At 37.3% G+C, this 15,378-nt stretch overlaps 2 protein-coding genes across 3 annotated transcripts; one reads left to right on the top strand and one right to left on the bottom strand.

The window, feature by feature from the left end:
- Positions 1–10,872: 10,872 nt before the first annotated feature.
- LOC110875572 (histone H2B) lies at positions 10,873–11,534 on the top strand. Its single transcript, XM_022123771.1, has one exon. The coding sequence runs from the start codon at positions 10,963–10,965 to the stop codon at positions 11,395–11,397; it is 435 nt and encodes a 144-aa protein (XP_021979463.1). The 5' UTR covers positions 10,873–10,962; the 3' UTR covers positions 11,398–11,534.
- Positions 11,535–13,205: 1,671 nt separating this feature from the next.
- On the bottom strand, positions 13,206–15,171 carry LOC110875581 (cyclin-dependent kinases regulatory subunit 1). 2 transcript variants are annotated; one of them, XM_022123789.2, is made up of 5 exons: positions 15,062–15,171; positions 14,870–14,954; positions 14,703–14,763; positions 13,387–13,592; positions 13,206–13,354 (listed from the first exon to the last, which is right to left on the bottom strand). In XM_022123789.2, the coding sequence occupies exons 2-4, from the start codon at positions 14,920–14,922 to the stop codon at positions 13,434–13,436; spliced, it is 273 nt and encodes a 90-aa protein (XP_021979481.1). In that variant the 5' UTR covers positions 14,923–14,954; positions 15,062–15,171; the 3' UTR covers positions 13,206–13,354; positions 13,387–13,433. The 2 variants fall into 2 exon arrangements, with proteins under 2 accessions (XP_021979481.1, XP_021979472.1); XM_022123780.2 differs by having other exon boundaries at positions 13,206–13,592.
- Positions 15,172–15,378: the final 207 nt, after the last annotated feature.

Genomic DNA, 15,378 nt, shown 5'->3' with positions numbered 1-15,378 from the left:
GTGCGGAACAAATTGGACATGGTGAGAGTGGTAGAGTTTGTGATTAAGGGGGTCATAGCATTTGAATGCCGACTTGGAGGATGAGTACCCTAGGAAGATGCACGCCATTGAACGTGAATGTAGTTTAGAAGTGGCGTATGGTCGTAACCATGGGTAGCAAAGGCAACCAAACGGTTTAAGTTTGGAATAACTGGGAGTGGTTTTGAACAACATATCATAGGGTGATATGTTGTGAAGGGTGGGTGTAGGTAAGCGATTGATGAGATGAGTAGCGGTTTGAAAAGCATGAGACCAAAAATGTTGTGGTAAGTGGGAGTAGTGGAGTAATGCGAGGCCGATTTCAACAACGTGTCGGTGACGTCGTTCGGCAATACCGTTTTGTTCCGGTGTGTGAGGTGGTGTCGTGTAATAAATACCTTGAGAGGCAAGATATGGTGAGAGACCCACATATTCACCCCCATTATCAGTGAATAACGCAACAATATTGGTTTTTAAAAATTTTTCAACAAGAGATTTAAATTGTGGAAAAAGAATTTTGACATCAGATTTTCGTTTGATTGGGTATAACCAAATGTATTTGGAAAAATAGTCAACAAAAATGACATAGTATTTAAAGCCATCTATTGACGTTTTTACGAGACCCCATACATCGGAGTAGAGAAGTTGTAGTGGTTGATTAGCAACAAAAGAATTTTTGCCAAAAGGTAGTTTGTGGCTTTTATTTAGTGAACATGAAGCACAATGAAAAGACTCATGGGTCACCTTATTAATATGAAGTCCTAATTTAGAAATTAAAGACTTAAACACTTGAAGCGATAGATGTCCAAGTATGTGGTGCCACATGAGAAGAGAGTTTGTTTGGGTGTTGTTAATTTGAGGAGACAAGGAGATTGGTCCACAGTGGACATCATTGATGTTCACTCCCCGCATGAGATGCGCCCCAGTGCGCAGATCCTTGACAAAAAAATGATAGGGAAAAAATTCAACAGAAACACGATTAGTACGACAAACTTTGGCAACGGAAATAAGATTATTTCGAAGATTAGGAGCAATTAAAAAGTTATCTAAAAGAAGTGGGCGAGATTTTTTTGGAATAGTTGTTTGAGCAATATGAGTTATAGGGAGAGTTTTACCATCACCTAGCACGATCTTATCGGGTCCTCCGTATTCGGAAAGAACGGGAAATTGTTGGTTGTTGTTCGCGGTGTTGTTGGACGCACCGGTGTCCCACATCCAAGATGGGGTTGTAGCCGTTGGGTGAGGGGTGGTGTAGTTAACCACCGGGATGTTGTTATTTGAGGCGAGACATTGTGTTCTCGTAGGAAGTGAGTAAGTTTGCGACAATCTTTGGTGTCATGTCCGGGAATGTTACAATAGTAACAATAGGTGTTGTTGCGAGTCGGGCGAGTGTTGGTATTGGTAGTTCTAGATAGCCATTGGTTTCGGGTTGTGGGTGGATTTGGGTTGCGTGTTGGGCGATTGGCACAAGTAGTGGGTTGACGGTTGTGGATGATTGGTTTGGCCATGGTGAAACGAAAGAGAAAAAAAAGGGAAGCGGACAGAAGGTGTCTGTCGAGTTTTGGATCGGAGATGGCTCAAGGGAGCTATTAGTGTCACGGCCCCCGACCCGGTTTGACCCGTTTCAGGAGCCGCGGAACAGAAATCCCGCGGTATTTAATTTAGGCGACAGCGGAAGTCTTTTTAAAACAGGATCTTTAGTATTTAAAACTGCTCATTACATAATTTAGGGATAAAACCCAGTAATTTACAATAATGTGATTTCCATGGAAATCTTTATTTTTAAAACATGTTCCTTTATTTATTTACACTGAGCCACTTTTCTAAGCTGGTAGTGCTTCCTGACACTTTTCTTTGCTCATAACAGATTACCTGAAACATGTTTGAAAAAGGTTTTGTCAGCGGGGAAATACTGAGTGAGTTCATTCAGTTTTTTTTAGGAAATGACCCATAGTTATAAATTACAGCATAAGAGCGATTACAATGGTTTACATCTTTATCTTTATCTGGCTTTCTGCCACAATGGTGACAAGTCACAATGGTGACGATGGTCATACCACTATTAGGTTAATGAACTCTAATAGTGACGTTTCTCCCTAGTAGGTCAATGAACCTAACTGAGAGAAATAGTAATGTGCACAATACCCCACTAACCAATAAATCAAGATATCCACGACTTAGTCCCTGTAACTATAACACTTTGAAAATAATTTGGAGTATTGTAAAACAGTTTGATAAAAAGAAGAATGACTCACATTGCAGATTTAACGAGCAGTGTATAAGCCTACTGATTAGCCTTGATTATTTCTAATTTAACAATAATGCACACAAAACAGGATTAGTGATCAATACAGCAGTTACGATAAATTTCCCCGAGATCAATTTTGACAATGAATGTCCAAGTGCAATACTTTGGCTCATTTATCAAAATGACAAACGATAAAGTATAGTACTTCAACTCGTATATCGAATTATCGACAACGACAAAGTACAATGCTTCGGCTCATTATCGAATTATCGACAACGATAAAGCATAACCCAATGTGGGCGGCACTTAGACATTCTTTGAATGTATTGATTCCGGAAACTGAATCGTAATAGCGATCGAGTAATTACCCTGTTCTGCGGCAGCGATTCGATAATTGTGTGTGTGTGTTGGACTGTTTTGCTTATAACTCGACCTACGTAACTCCGATTTTCGTCGTTCAAGTGCCAAAATTCAAGTCCCAACCCCTGCTATTTATACTGAATTTTTGACACCGTCGCGTAGCGCGAGGGGTACCCCCTTAGCCGTCGCGCTACGCGAGTGACCACCCTATTTTCATAGGGTAGCCCTTCGTGCATGTAGGCTTGCTGTGTTGTCAGTTTCTCAAAATTCGATTTTTATGATTAGTTATGAAGATAATCGTTGGCTAGGGTTTATCCCCCCCCTGAGTTTTAGGGGCCCTGATCCTGATTCTGAAAATTCTGAAAATTTTAGGGTTTGTGTAGAATCACTTGGGTGTCTCAATTAGAGTTTCCTTAATAGCTAATTACTATCCTAATTAGGGATTTTAGTGACAGTTGTTACATCCTCCCCACCTTAAGAAAAATCTCGTCCTCGAGATTCACTGAAATAGATGAGGGTATTTTCACTCCATCTCTGATTCCAGTTCCCAAGTATACTCTTGTTCTCTTCTGGATTCCCATTGGACTTTCACTAGCACTAGTCGTTTGTGTTTGAGAAACTAAATTTTCTGATCTTCTATTTGTAGGGGTTTCTCTATCATTTATCTCTATATCTTGAAGAGGTATTACCAAGGATTCGCCTGATAGACGTTTCTTGAGATTGGATACATGAAACATATCATGTACTTCAGCTAATTCTTCTGGTAGTTGTAAATGATAAGCTACTGGTCCTATGTGTTGGATTACTGGTAATGGTCCTACGTATAAGAGACTTAGCTTCTTCTCTTACCGAATTTATAAATTCCTTTCCAAGGAAATACTTTCAATAGCATTTTGTCTCCAACTCGGACTTCGACGGCTTTTGTTTATTATTTGTATAGTTCTTCTAACCGTCTTCAGCCTTTCCTTCGTGATACTAAATATCATAGTCGTAATCATCGAGGATTTCCCTTTTTCCTCATGTTTAATTCTTGTTGCTCAAATATGTATCTTAAAATCTTATGATCCATATGGATAGTAAGCTTGCTTAGATAATATTTCCTAATCTTAAGGATAACTTGTGGTTTCTAATTTTTAGGCTTACAAGTGGTAAGGCTTTCTTCGTGCTTTTGCAATTGCCTTGATGCATACACAATTACCTTTTTGTGTCGCATTACCATACATCTAAATTTTAATCTTTGAAGCATTACCGTATACTTTAAAATCTTCTGTTCCTTCTGGTAAGGCTAGCTAGAGGCTTCTTTTTATTCGGGTTCTTATTTATAATTAATTGTGTTAACTTAGTTAAGGATGTATCTATCTAAAAGAATCCTTAATAAACTGCCTATAATATCCAGCTAAATTTATAAAATTCCTACTTTCCATTTATAGATTGCGAACTCTTTCATTGCTATCTTAGCAGGATCTAAGTGAATATCTTCATGATTTATCATGTGACCTTACGTGGTTTATTTTCTATAATCATAAATATTTCTCCGGCGGTTACCTGGATTTTCTATAAAGTTCTTATCACAGAGAATTCGAGTAGGGTTGGTTACTAACCAATCTATTTCTAACACAACATCAAACTTGGCTAATTTCATAGGAATTAGGTTAGCGAAGAATTATATGACCTGAGAGTTCTATATTTTCCTTTTTGCATGTTTTGACTGTAAAGGTTTGTCTGAGTTAAGAGTTTGACAGAATGAAGTATTTATAAAACTTTGGTGTGCATCAGATTCAGTTAATACTTTTTGTGTAAACGTTGTAACCTAGGACGTACCGGCTATTACATCTGGAATAAGCTCTGTTTCCTGAGCAGTCAATTGAAAGGCTCTTGCATACCTTTTTGCTTCTTCTGCAGGTTTGGCTTTAGTGTCAGATGGTTTGTTCAGTTTTGGACAATTTGGCCTAAGATGTCCAGTTTCTCCACAGTTGTAACAAACTGAAAATTTCTTCCTTCTGCAGTCTTCTTCCTGATGCCCCGGAATTTTGCAAAAATTGCAGTATCCTTTGCATCTTCCAAAATGCTTTCTTTTGCAAAAATTGCAAAATGAACTAGTAGAAGATTGCCCATTCCCTCCTTTCTTAAAATCGTTATGGTTATCCGAACGGATTACCTGGGTAATCTTTTGGGCTACTTCCTTCCTTCTATTTTCTTCTCCTGTCCGTACTAGTTCGTCAGTCAAAGTATTGGCTAAATCTACCGCATCATCAATCGTGCGAGGTTTCGCAGCCTTGACGATGTTACGGATTTCAGAAATCAATCCCCAAATATATCGAGAAATAAGTACTGGCTCTGGCGAAGCCAGGGTTGGTACTACTCGAGCATATTCGAAGAATGTCGTAGTATACTTTCGACAATCTACATCAACCATTCGGTGGGTTAAAAATTTGTTTGTCATTTGTTCCTTTTCATATTCGGGACAGAATTTTCTTTCTACCAAACTTTTAAATTCTTCCCAGTTCATAGCATACGCCATCCTTCTTCCTTTTGATTGTAACACCGTATTCCACCATTCTAGCGCTCCTTCTTTGAAAAGGTTTGACGCGTACATGACCTGATCATCCTGAGCACATTTACTTATGGCAATTACTGCCTCAGTTTTCTCTAACCAACGTAGTGCCGCAGTCGCTCCTTCGTTGCCTGCAAACTCAGATGGTTTACAAGCAAGAAATTCCTTGTAAGTGCAACCAGGCGTTGCAACTTTCATTTTCTTAGGGAGCGGCGCTGGTTGTGGTTCACTGTCATGATTAACATGATCATTGCCTCCGTTTATGCTATTACTGAAGTTATCTTCAGAAATACGTTTGCTAGGAACGAGTTGTTGTGGTTCTATTGGATTTTTAACAGCAGCAACGATGGCTGGAATAGCGTTGGCTATCCCTTGAGCTATCATTGTTGGAATAGTGTTGGCTATCCCTTGAGCAACGATATTTTCTATATCCTGCCTAGTCATATATTGATCCCCTGGTTGTTGCTCAGAATCATTAACCTCATTAACTGGTTCGTTATTAGCGTTTTCCATTTGACAACTAAGTTATAGATAAATAATTAGTATACAAGAAATAATCCAATATCATACTTAATTGCACATAATCACGTATACGAACAAAATTTGTAAATTTTCTAAAATTTCATGCTTCTATATATAACTGTTTTATTATTTATCTTACACATACTGATTTTACTATTATTATTACATAATAACAGTTTCATAAATCCCCTATCCTTTTGTAAACGATTTTCTAGTAACTGTGTTCCCTCTTATCGTAGTTCCAGGAGATCTGTCCCCCAATCTCTTGGATCCTATTCCCAATATCCATTAGTTCTTTACCAAAGCGAAGTTCAGCCTTATTCTTGTTACTCATTGGTGGATTTGGTAAAGGTTCTAGATGGAACTTGAGGAAAAAGCTTATAGGGATAGTTTTGTAACTGTATTTCATTAATTAGCCATTCGTCTATTTGTGAGTGGATTGAAGGGTTTGGAATAGATGGTTCTAAGTTCATTGGTAGTTGTTTTTCGAGAGAGCGATTAAAAATATTTTCATTAACAGGCTTAATAGTATTATGGCTTGTCATTATAGAATCTAACTCTTCCTGAGATGGTAACTTTTCAATTTGCCTAAAACTTTTCCCAATTTCTATTTCCTTGGGCTTGGGTTTCTTGGGAGGTAAAGCATTGAATTCTATAGGTTCTTCTATATCTGGTATATACCTATTGAAATCTCTGGAAACTTCTACTCTTACTGGATAGAGATTTAAATTCTGAAGGGCCTCAGACAAGTTACTCATGCTGTTTAGCAAAAATAGACATAGTCAGAATTCATAAAATTTATAGAAAACTTTTTAAATCTTAGTTCCTACTGGGTATTATTGAAATTTACATCATACGAGGTTTTATTTTGAAAATTTTATGATTTTCTTGATAAGACGTCTAGATTGTAGATAATAAAGGTACTAATACTTGAGTCAAATTATTTAAGAATTTGCATGACTTACTACATTGACTAGGATATAAAGATCTGCTCATACTGTACACAATTAGTCAGATAAATAAACAAATAATCACAAAATAGCAATTTAATAAAAAATTAAGTATTTTCTAAATACTTAATTGGCTTAAATCAGTGGCTTGAGAAGTGGCTCTGATACCACCTTATTTCTGTCACGGCCCCCGACCCGGTTTGACCCGTTTCAGGAGCCGCGGAACAGAAATCCCGCGGTATTTAATTTAGGCGACAGCGGAAGTCTTTTTAAAACAGGATCTTTAGTATTTAAAACTGCTCATTACATAATTTAGGGATAAAACCCAGTAATTTACAATAATGTGATTTCCATGGAAATCTTTATTTTTAAAACATGTTCCTTTATTTATTTACACTGAGCCACTTTTCTAAGCTGGTAGTGCTTCCTGGCACTTTTCTTTGCTCATAACAGATTACCTGAAACATGTTTGAAAAAGGTTTTGTCAGCGGGGAAATACTGAGTGAGTTCATTCAGTTTTTTTTAGGAAATGACCCATAGTTATAAATTACAGCATAAGAGCGATTACAATGGTTTACATCTTTATCTTTATCTGGCTTTCTGCCACAATGGTGACAAGTCACAATGGTGACGATGGTCATACCACTATTAGGTTAATGAACTCTAATAGTGACGTTTCTCCCTAGTAGGTCAATGAACCTAACTGAGAGAAATAGTAATGTGCACAATACCCCACTAACCAATAAATCAAGATATCCACGACTTAGTCCCTGTAACTATAACACTTTGAAAATAATTTGGAGTATTGTAAAACAGTTTGATAAAAAGAAGAATGACTCACATTGCAGATTTAACGAGCAGTGTATAAGCCTACTGATTAGCCTTGATTATTTCTAATTTAACAATAATGCACACAAAACAGGATTAGTGATCAATACAGCAGTTACGATAAATTTCCCCGAGATCAATTTTGACAATGAATGTCCAAGTGCAATACTTTGGCTCATTTATCAAAATGACAAACGATAAAGTATAGTACTTCAACTCGTATATCGAATTATCGACAACGACAAAGTACAATGCTTCGGCTCATTATCGAATTATCGACAACGATAAAGCATAACCCAATGTGGGCGGCACTTAGACATTCTTTGAATGTATTGATTCCGGAAACTGAATCGTAATAGCGATCGAGTAATTACCCTGTTCTGCGGCAGCGATTCGATAATTGTGTGTGTGTGTTGGACTGTTTTGCTTATAACTCGACCTACGTAACTCCGATTTTCGTCGTTCAAGTGCCAAAATTCAAGTCCCAACCCCTGCTATTTATACTGAATTTTTGACACCGTCGCGTAGCGCGAGGGGTACCCCCTTAGCCGTCGCGCTACGCGAGTGACCACCCTATTTTCATAGGGTAGCCCTTCGTGCATGTAGGCTTGCTGTGTTGTCAGTTTCTCAAAATTCGATTTTTATGATTAGTTATGAAGATAATCGTTGGCTAGGGTTTATCCCCCCCCCTGAGTTTTAGGGGCCCTGATCCTGATTCTGAAAATTCTGAAAATTTTAGGGTTTGTGTAGAATCACTTGGGTGTCTCAATTAGAGTTTCCTTAATAGCTAATTACTATCCTAATTAGGGATTTTAGTGACAGTTGTTACAATTAGGCTCTTGATACCATATAAACAATAGAAGTTTGTATTGAATCAAGATACTATTCTCATTATTTACAAATCAATATATAGTGGTACAAGAATGAATACAATAATTACAAGAGCTTGATTCTAGGCAGAGAATTATGCAATGGTTACAAATCTTCTAGGGAGAGAATTATGCAATGGTTACAAATCTTGTTGACTAAGAATAATTTGCAATTAATGGTGACTTAATTTGTGGTGTTGATAGAAAGATCATCCCAGATCTAGAGGCAAAAAGTTAGTGAGTTAACTTCGATTTATATTGTGATAGTTTTATGATTTTTTGGCGTTCTAATTTTAACAATAAATTTGCAGTTTCTATGAGTGTGGAAGGGGAAGGGTCATCTGCTCCAAAACGCCAAAAAACCACCGAGCAACGAAATAAGACAACAAGAGAACATGGTACATATTGTTACTTTTTATGATTTTTGTTTGTAAAACTCCATATATCATGTAATATACTTTGATACTTTGTTACTAAACGCCAAAACATGTATCGTTTGTTTAATATTGTTTAAATTGTCACCATACGGGTACCTATATTTATTTATTGTTGCAAACAAAGCTGTATAAGTGAAAAAAATATTAGAAACCAGAAACCATAAATGTATACAAGGACCGGTACTGATGTTGTTACCAAAACTGATGTTGTTTGTTCGGTTCACTACGGTAGAGGCACGATATCTGTTATCAAACAAAAAATCAAAAAATTAATACATACCAGTAAAGAAGTTGTTCGGTTCAGTTTGGTACAGTCTAATTGCGATGTGATGTCAGTTTATAAAAAAAACCAATAAAAATAAATACAGGTAACAAGTAGACCTGGCAAACGGGTCGGGTTGGGTCGGGTTGGGTCGGGTCGGGTCATGGGTCAAAACGGGTTCGGGTTGAAACGGGTTCGGGTCAAAACGGGTCAATTAAAAAAAGGGTTGTTTTGGTTCGGGTCAAAACGGGTTCGGTCGGAACGGGTTCGGGTTGAAACGGGTTCGGGTCGGAACGGGTTCGGGTCAGAACGGGTTTCGGGTCGGGTCGGGTCGGTTAAAAAAATGTTTTTTTTTGCAACACAACAATTATGTTTTGCATTTATATAAGTGCAAAATACCAAATGTTATAGTACCAAGTTTTGCATTTATTACATATGTTTCTTTAGGGTAAGGATAGTGTAAAAAGGGCCTAAAGTGTGAGAAGTGTGAGAAATGTATTATAACACTATATATAATACTATATAACACCATATAAACACCGTATAACAATATGTAACACCATATAATACCATATAACACTATGTAACACTATATATCATTATATAACAAATATAACACTATACATCTATCATAGACATGCTATCAGACAACCTATAGTGTTATATTTGTTATATAATGATATATAGTGTTACATAGTGTTATATGGTATTATATGGTGTTACATATTGTTATACGGTGCTTATAAGGTGTTATATAGTAATATATATAGTGTTATAATACACTTCTCACACTTTGAGCACTTTTTACAGGATCCTCTACCTGTTTCTTTATAGATATAGACATATGTGTAAGTTTGTTTCTATAATATGAAGTGAGCGAAGGTGAAGTTTCTTTATAGATATAGACATATGTGTAAGTTTGTTTGTTTCTGTAATATGAAGTGAGCGAAGGTGAAAACGAAAGCGTACAGTTGCATACTGTGTGTATGTATGTATATGCAAAACATAATTGTTCGGGTCGAAACGGTTCGCGTCGACACGGTACGTGTCGAAAAGGTACTGGTTGAAACGGTACTGGTCGAAACGGTTCGCGTCGAAACGGTACGCGTCGAAACTGTTCGATTCGAAACGGTACCGGTCGAAACGGCTCGCGTCGAAACAGTTCGATTCGAAACGGTACTGGTCGAAATGGTACGAGTCGGTTCGCGTCGAAACGGTACTGATCGAAACGGTACGGGTCGAAACAGTACTGGTCGAGATAGTATGGGTCGAAACGGTTCGCGTCGAAACGATACGCATCGAAACGGTACGGGTCGAAATGGTTCAATTCGGAACGGTTCGCCTCGAAGCGGTACGCGTCGAAACGGTTCGTGTCGAAACGGTTCGTGTCGAAACGGTACGGGTCGAAACGGTACGAAACTCGTCCCGACCCGAAACCTGCCCCGTTTTCTTTAAGACACTAACCCACATCAACCCATTTCTTTAATGTTGTCGACCCGCTTTGACCCGAAACTAACAAGATGGAATTTTAAGTGACCCATTGTGACCCATTTAGTTAAAATATCTTACCCAAACCAACCCATATAATTTTAAAAGTAACCCAAATTGACCCACTTGGAAGGCTTTGGGTCAAAATTGCCCCCTCCCTCTGGTAACAAGTATTACTTACTCGGTTTGAGCTCGATTTGATACAAATAGATCATGTACATAGAAAGCGAAGAAAGGTTCCACTGAAAATTAACGGCCAGGATCATAATCCAACACAACCAATATCCACCAATCAGACCACACCTCTCCATACTACATAAACTCAACCCACCCGCCCTCAAACAAACAATTCATCCTACAACACTTTCTCTCTCTACAAACCCAGTTTCACACATTATCTCTTTACAAAACCCAATTTCAAACAAAATGGCGCCAAAGGTAGCAGAGAAAAAGCTCGCCGAGAAGAAGCCAGCAGAGGAGAAAAAAACTGCAGCTGCTGAGAAGAAGCCGAAAGCCGGGAAGAAGCTACCAAAGGAAGCCGGCGCTGGAGCCGCCGACAAGAAGAAGAAGAGGAGCAAGAAGAGCGTGGAGACATACAAGATATACATATTCAAGGTGTTGAAGCAGGTGCATCCGGATATCGGAATATCAAGCAAGGCTATGGGGATTATGAACTCCTTTATTAATGATATCTTTGAGAAGCTTGCTCAGGAAGCTTCTAGGCTTGCCAGGTATAATAAGAAGCCTACGATTACGTCTAGGGAGATCCAGACCGCGGTTAGGCTGGTGCTGCCCGGTGAATTGGCGAAGCATGCTGTTTCTGAAGGGACCAAGGCTGTGACAAAATTTACTAGTTCTTAGATTTGGGGATTAGGGTTTATAAAAATTAATGTCACTGTTTTCGTGTTATGTGGTTTAGATTAATGCAGTTGGATCTTTGTTTCTAAAAATTTGATAGATGTTGGGAAAAAGCTTTATGCATTTAGTTTTTTGATATATGCACACAAGGTGTTTGATAAAATGTTTAATGTTGATGTATATAGAGTTTTAGTTCTTGTCCCCTGTGCTCCTAAGTTGGCTGAGAACACTTTAAATACACAATGTGAAAGCGGTACATTGAGTCGCAAACAACTAGTTAAAACAACTAATTACCCGGGTAGGTGTTTACAAGACAACCTAATCCTGTCTGACCCGTCTTATTTCGATTCATAAAAAAAGGTTACCAAAACTGTTTTGACCTGTCATCCAACCCAACCCACCGGACCCATTTATCATACACAACAAACTGTTTTGTGTTTGTGTAAACGTGAGTTGTATATATTACTCATTGACATTGGTTGACCCGTGCATTGACTGAGACAAAAAAGATCTTTTCTTGACATTGTAGAACAATCATTTCTCCATCATACACTTCATTTGAGGTCAATGGCAAATTTTGGAACCAAGATGGCACTAAGAAGTCCTGTTTCTACATTTCTTAGCAGCTCGTTTAGAGTTTTCATCCCAAGTCGCAACTAAACCTCAAGAAATACAAAACTTGCCATAAAACTTCACTAGAAATGGTAATTTATAATAGAAATTATCTAAGAGCCACACTTGGATGTAATCAATGTTTGATGTCACCTCATATACAGTACAAAGTAATAAAGAAGTTGGTGAGAGTACATTGGAGGCTTGGTGGATAACTCTGAAAGACAAAGACGGGAACAATTTTATATACCCACGTTCTAAGCATAGTAGTTAGTACCGAAAATGGACAAAGAATTGCGTTTCATATGTTTTGAACTATCCCTATGTTTTGTTGAAATGCTTCACAAATGAGTATGTTGGTTTGACAGTTAATTCTAATGAAAGTAAGCCATTGGTAGTAACTTAGTTATTGTTGATGATTTATGTTTGTGAACAATAACTTAAGTTACTGCTAATGATTTGCTTTTGACAGCTGCACCTTAGTTACTATCGATGATTTGTTTTTGTCAGCAACAAATTAGTCATTCACTTGCTGCCAAATGCACATTTGTTGATCACGCAGTTGCTGCTACCTGCTAGTCAGTCACTCAGTTCCTACTTCATACGGATGGTTTTTTAGCAACCAGACATATCAAATGCAAGTTTAATAGGGTCATGACTATGGTAATCGTCTTTCACTCGCCACTCACTAACCAAGCAGGCGAGCAGTGAGACCCAACAAGTGCACTGCCCCCTTTGAACTTCTAGCTGTTGGTCGGTCTCAAAAATCGTACTAGTCTTAAACAAACGTTCACTTCACTGCTTGTATCTCATAAGCGTTAATTAACTAAAATAAAATGAATTCACCCATAGAATTACGGAATTGACGTAAGTCGAATGACAAATGTGGATAGTGGAATAATCCTCTTTTAAAGAATGTCGATAGAATTTTATTTAATTACAGATTTCAGTGTTCACTAATCCGTCTAAGCAATCGTCACTTTCATCCACAACACCAGGTGGATTCAGTTTATTCTGGTTAGCATGTTAATTTCCGCATCAAGTTTTGCAAGACAAACTCACTTTGAAGAACATATCTTGTGCTCCAGTGACAATATCACAGAACACACAATATATCTCTCTCTCTCTCTCTCTCTCTTTTTTTTTTTTTTTACAATTAGGGGGTTAAACTTAAGTAATAATTTTTCATAATTAAAACATTAAATAAAATTAGAAATTGGATATATATATATAAATGATCATGATGCACAATGGAAGAGCAGAATAGTAATTTCTCCATGGCAAAGAGAAACATTCTAGAAACATGATAAAAGAGCAGATTGCAGTAACATAACAACCTGAAACAAGATTCATAGACCAGATTATAAATCCTTTACTCATTTCTAACACGAAATGAGATGTGGGTTTATACCAAAAGACTAGTTGGATCACTTGGCTAGCAGGGTCTGGTGAGCCTGAGCCTGGTTCTCTTGGTTCTGCTGGTAGTTGAGTGGCCTCCTGAAAAGCATGATGTGCGGCTCTGGGCGGTGAATGGCATAGTGCACCCATCCTCGACTCTGCTGCACTCCAATTGCACGCCATTCCGTCTATACAAACAAAAATCACAAAGCGTTACCATAACAGCCTTATATGAAACATAAGGTTTAGAATTTTTCATGTTCGCTTAATTACATGGAGAAAAGTAGGGTTTAAGGTCTAGATTTTTTTTTGTTTGCGGTGAGAATCCGTTACTGCCTTACCGGAAAAACTCACTAGACCCACCAAAACCTTGTAAGCCAATGGGATTAGGTAAGGGCCAAACATCAGTACATATAGTTATAAAAATGATTTCTATACATGTGATTGAAACAAGAGTAAACAAACACATGTGCATGAAACTTCTAGGACTTAAAGAACAAAGCATCAACATGGGGTTCCTACAATGGGTGTCATCTCTGATATTAAAACAAATTGATCAAAGGGGGAAAAGGGCTTGTCGGTAAAGCAAGAAATCATCAACATTTCAAACAAAATCATTTGATCATCAAGTTGCAAAACATCATTTCAACTAAACCATATAATCACTTTCAGTAAGAAGTTTAAATGAAGTACTTTACACAGTACAAATACATGTAATCTGTGACGAATTACTCAAAACTTGTCTGCTTTTAAAGTTTCTTACATCAATTTTATCTCAAAACCAAAAGACATACTAAACATCTAAACGACTGATCATTAGGATACTAATCTAACGTATACACTCAAAAGCATTTCAATTAACTAAAACAAACAGAACATACAAACACCTAATAAAGTACTTTACACGGTAGAGATATATATTAATCTGTGACAAATAACTCGAAAACCTATCTGCTTTTAGGTTTTCCTTCATCAAATTTATCTCGAAATCAAAAGGCACATACCAAACACATACAATTCAAAAACATTTTCAACTAACCGAAGTGAACGTAACCTAACAAAAATACTTCACGCAGTACAGATATACATGCAAAAACTGTAACGAATTACTCGAAAACTTTTATACTTATACACTTTCCTACATTAAATTATCTCAAAAAATAATAAGGCACATGTAAATTTCTAAACAATTGATCATGATGACGCTAATCTGAACATATACACTTCAAAAACATAATAATCAATCAACTCAAACGATTAAAAAAACCTAATAAGTCATCAAAATCAACAACATATACCTCGGCTAAAAGACGATTCTTCGGAAGAAGCTTCGCAACTTCTGGAGGCAGGACTACATGCCTACAAATCACAATATCAAAACCGCCATAAGTATCAAGCAAAACAATAACGATTTACTAAAATACGAACACAATTGAAGCAAATTAATAAATAAATAAACTGTTACCTGTATTCGAACGTATCATCGAAATACTTCTCGGAGTACTGGATCTGGCCCATAGTGGATTCAAATATGAGATTTCAACCGAATCCTGTTGAAATAGAGGTTAGAATGATTGCAGATTATGATTATTGAAAGAAAAAGGGTGAATTTAAAGTGGAGATTTGAGGAATTTATGAATGAATGAAACCCTAATACCTGTGTGGGAGCGGAGTGGTGTGACGTAGAAATGGGGAATTTATAAAATTATTATGTGACGCATGTGTGTATATATATTTAAGTTATTGCTTGCAACGGTAGGAAAATGATTCTAAATTTTCAAATTTTGAAAAATACCGGGTTGATGAACGGTCCTTGTAATTATATATTTTATTCCGTTCAAGAGAAAATTATATATGGGAGGGAAAATTACGAAAATGTCGATTGATCAAACCATTTTTCAAATTTGTCACCCTTTGTGTCGGTGGAGAGGCGCATCAAGTTTGGGATGCGTCTTTCAAGCACGGGGTGCGTCT

This window comes from Helianthus annuus, chromosome 1, assembly GCF_002127325.2.
Source record: "Helianthus annuus cultivar XRQ/B chromosome 1, HanXRQr2.0-SUNRISE, whole genome shotgun sequence".
NCBI lineage: Eukaryota > Viridiplantae > Streptophyta > Magnoliopsida > Asterales > Asteraceae > Helianthus > Helianthus annuus.
Note: the sequence above shows the minus strand (reverse complement) of the source record. Positions and strands in the feature narration are given on the sequence as shown.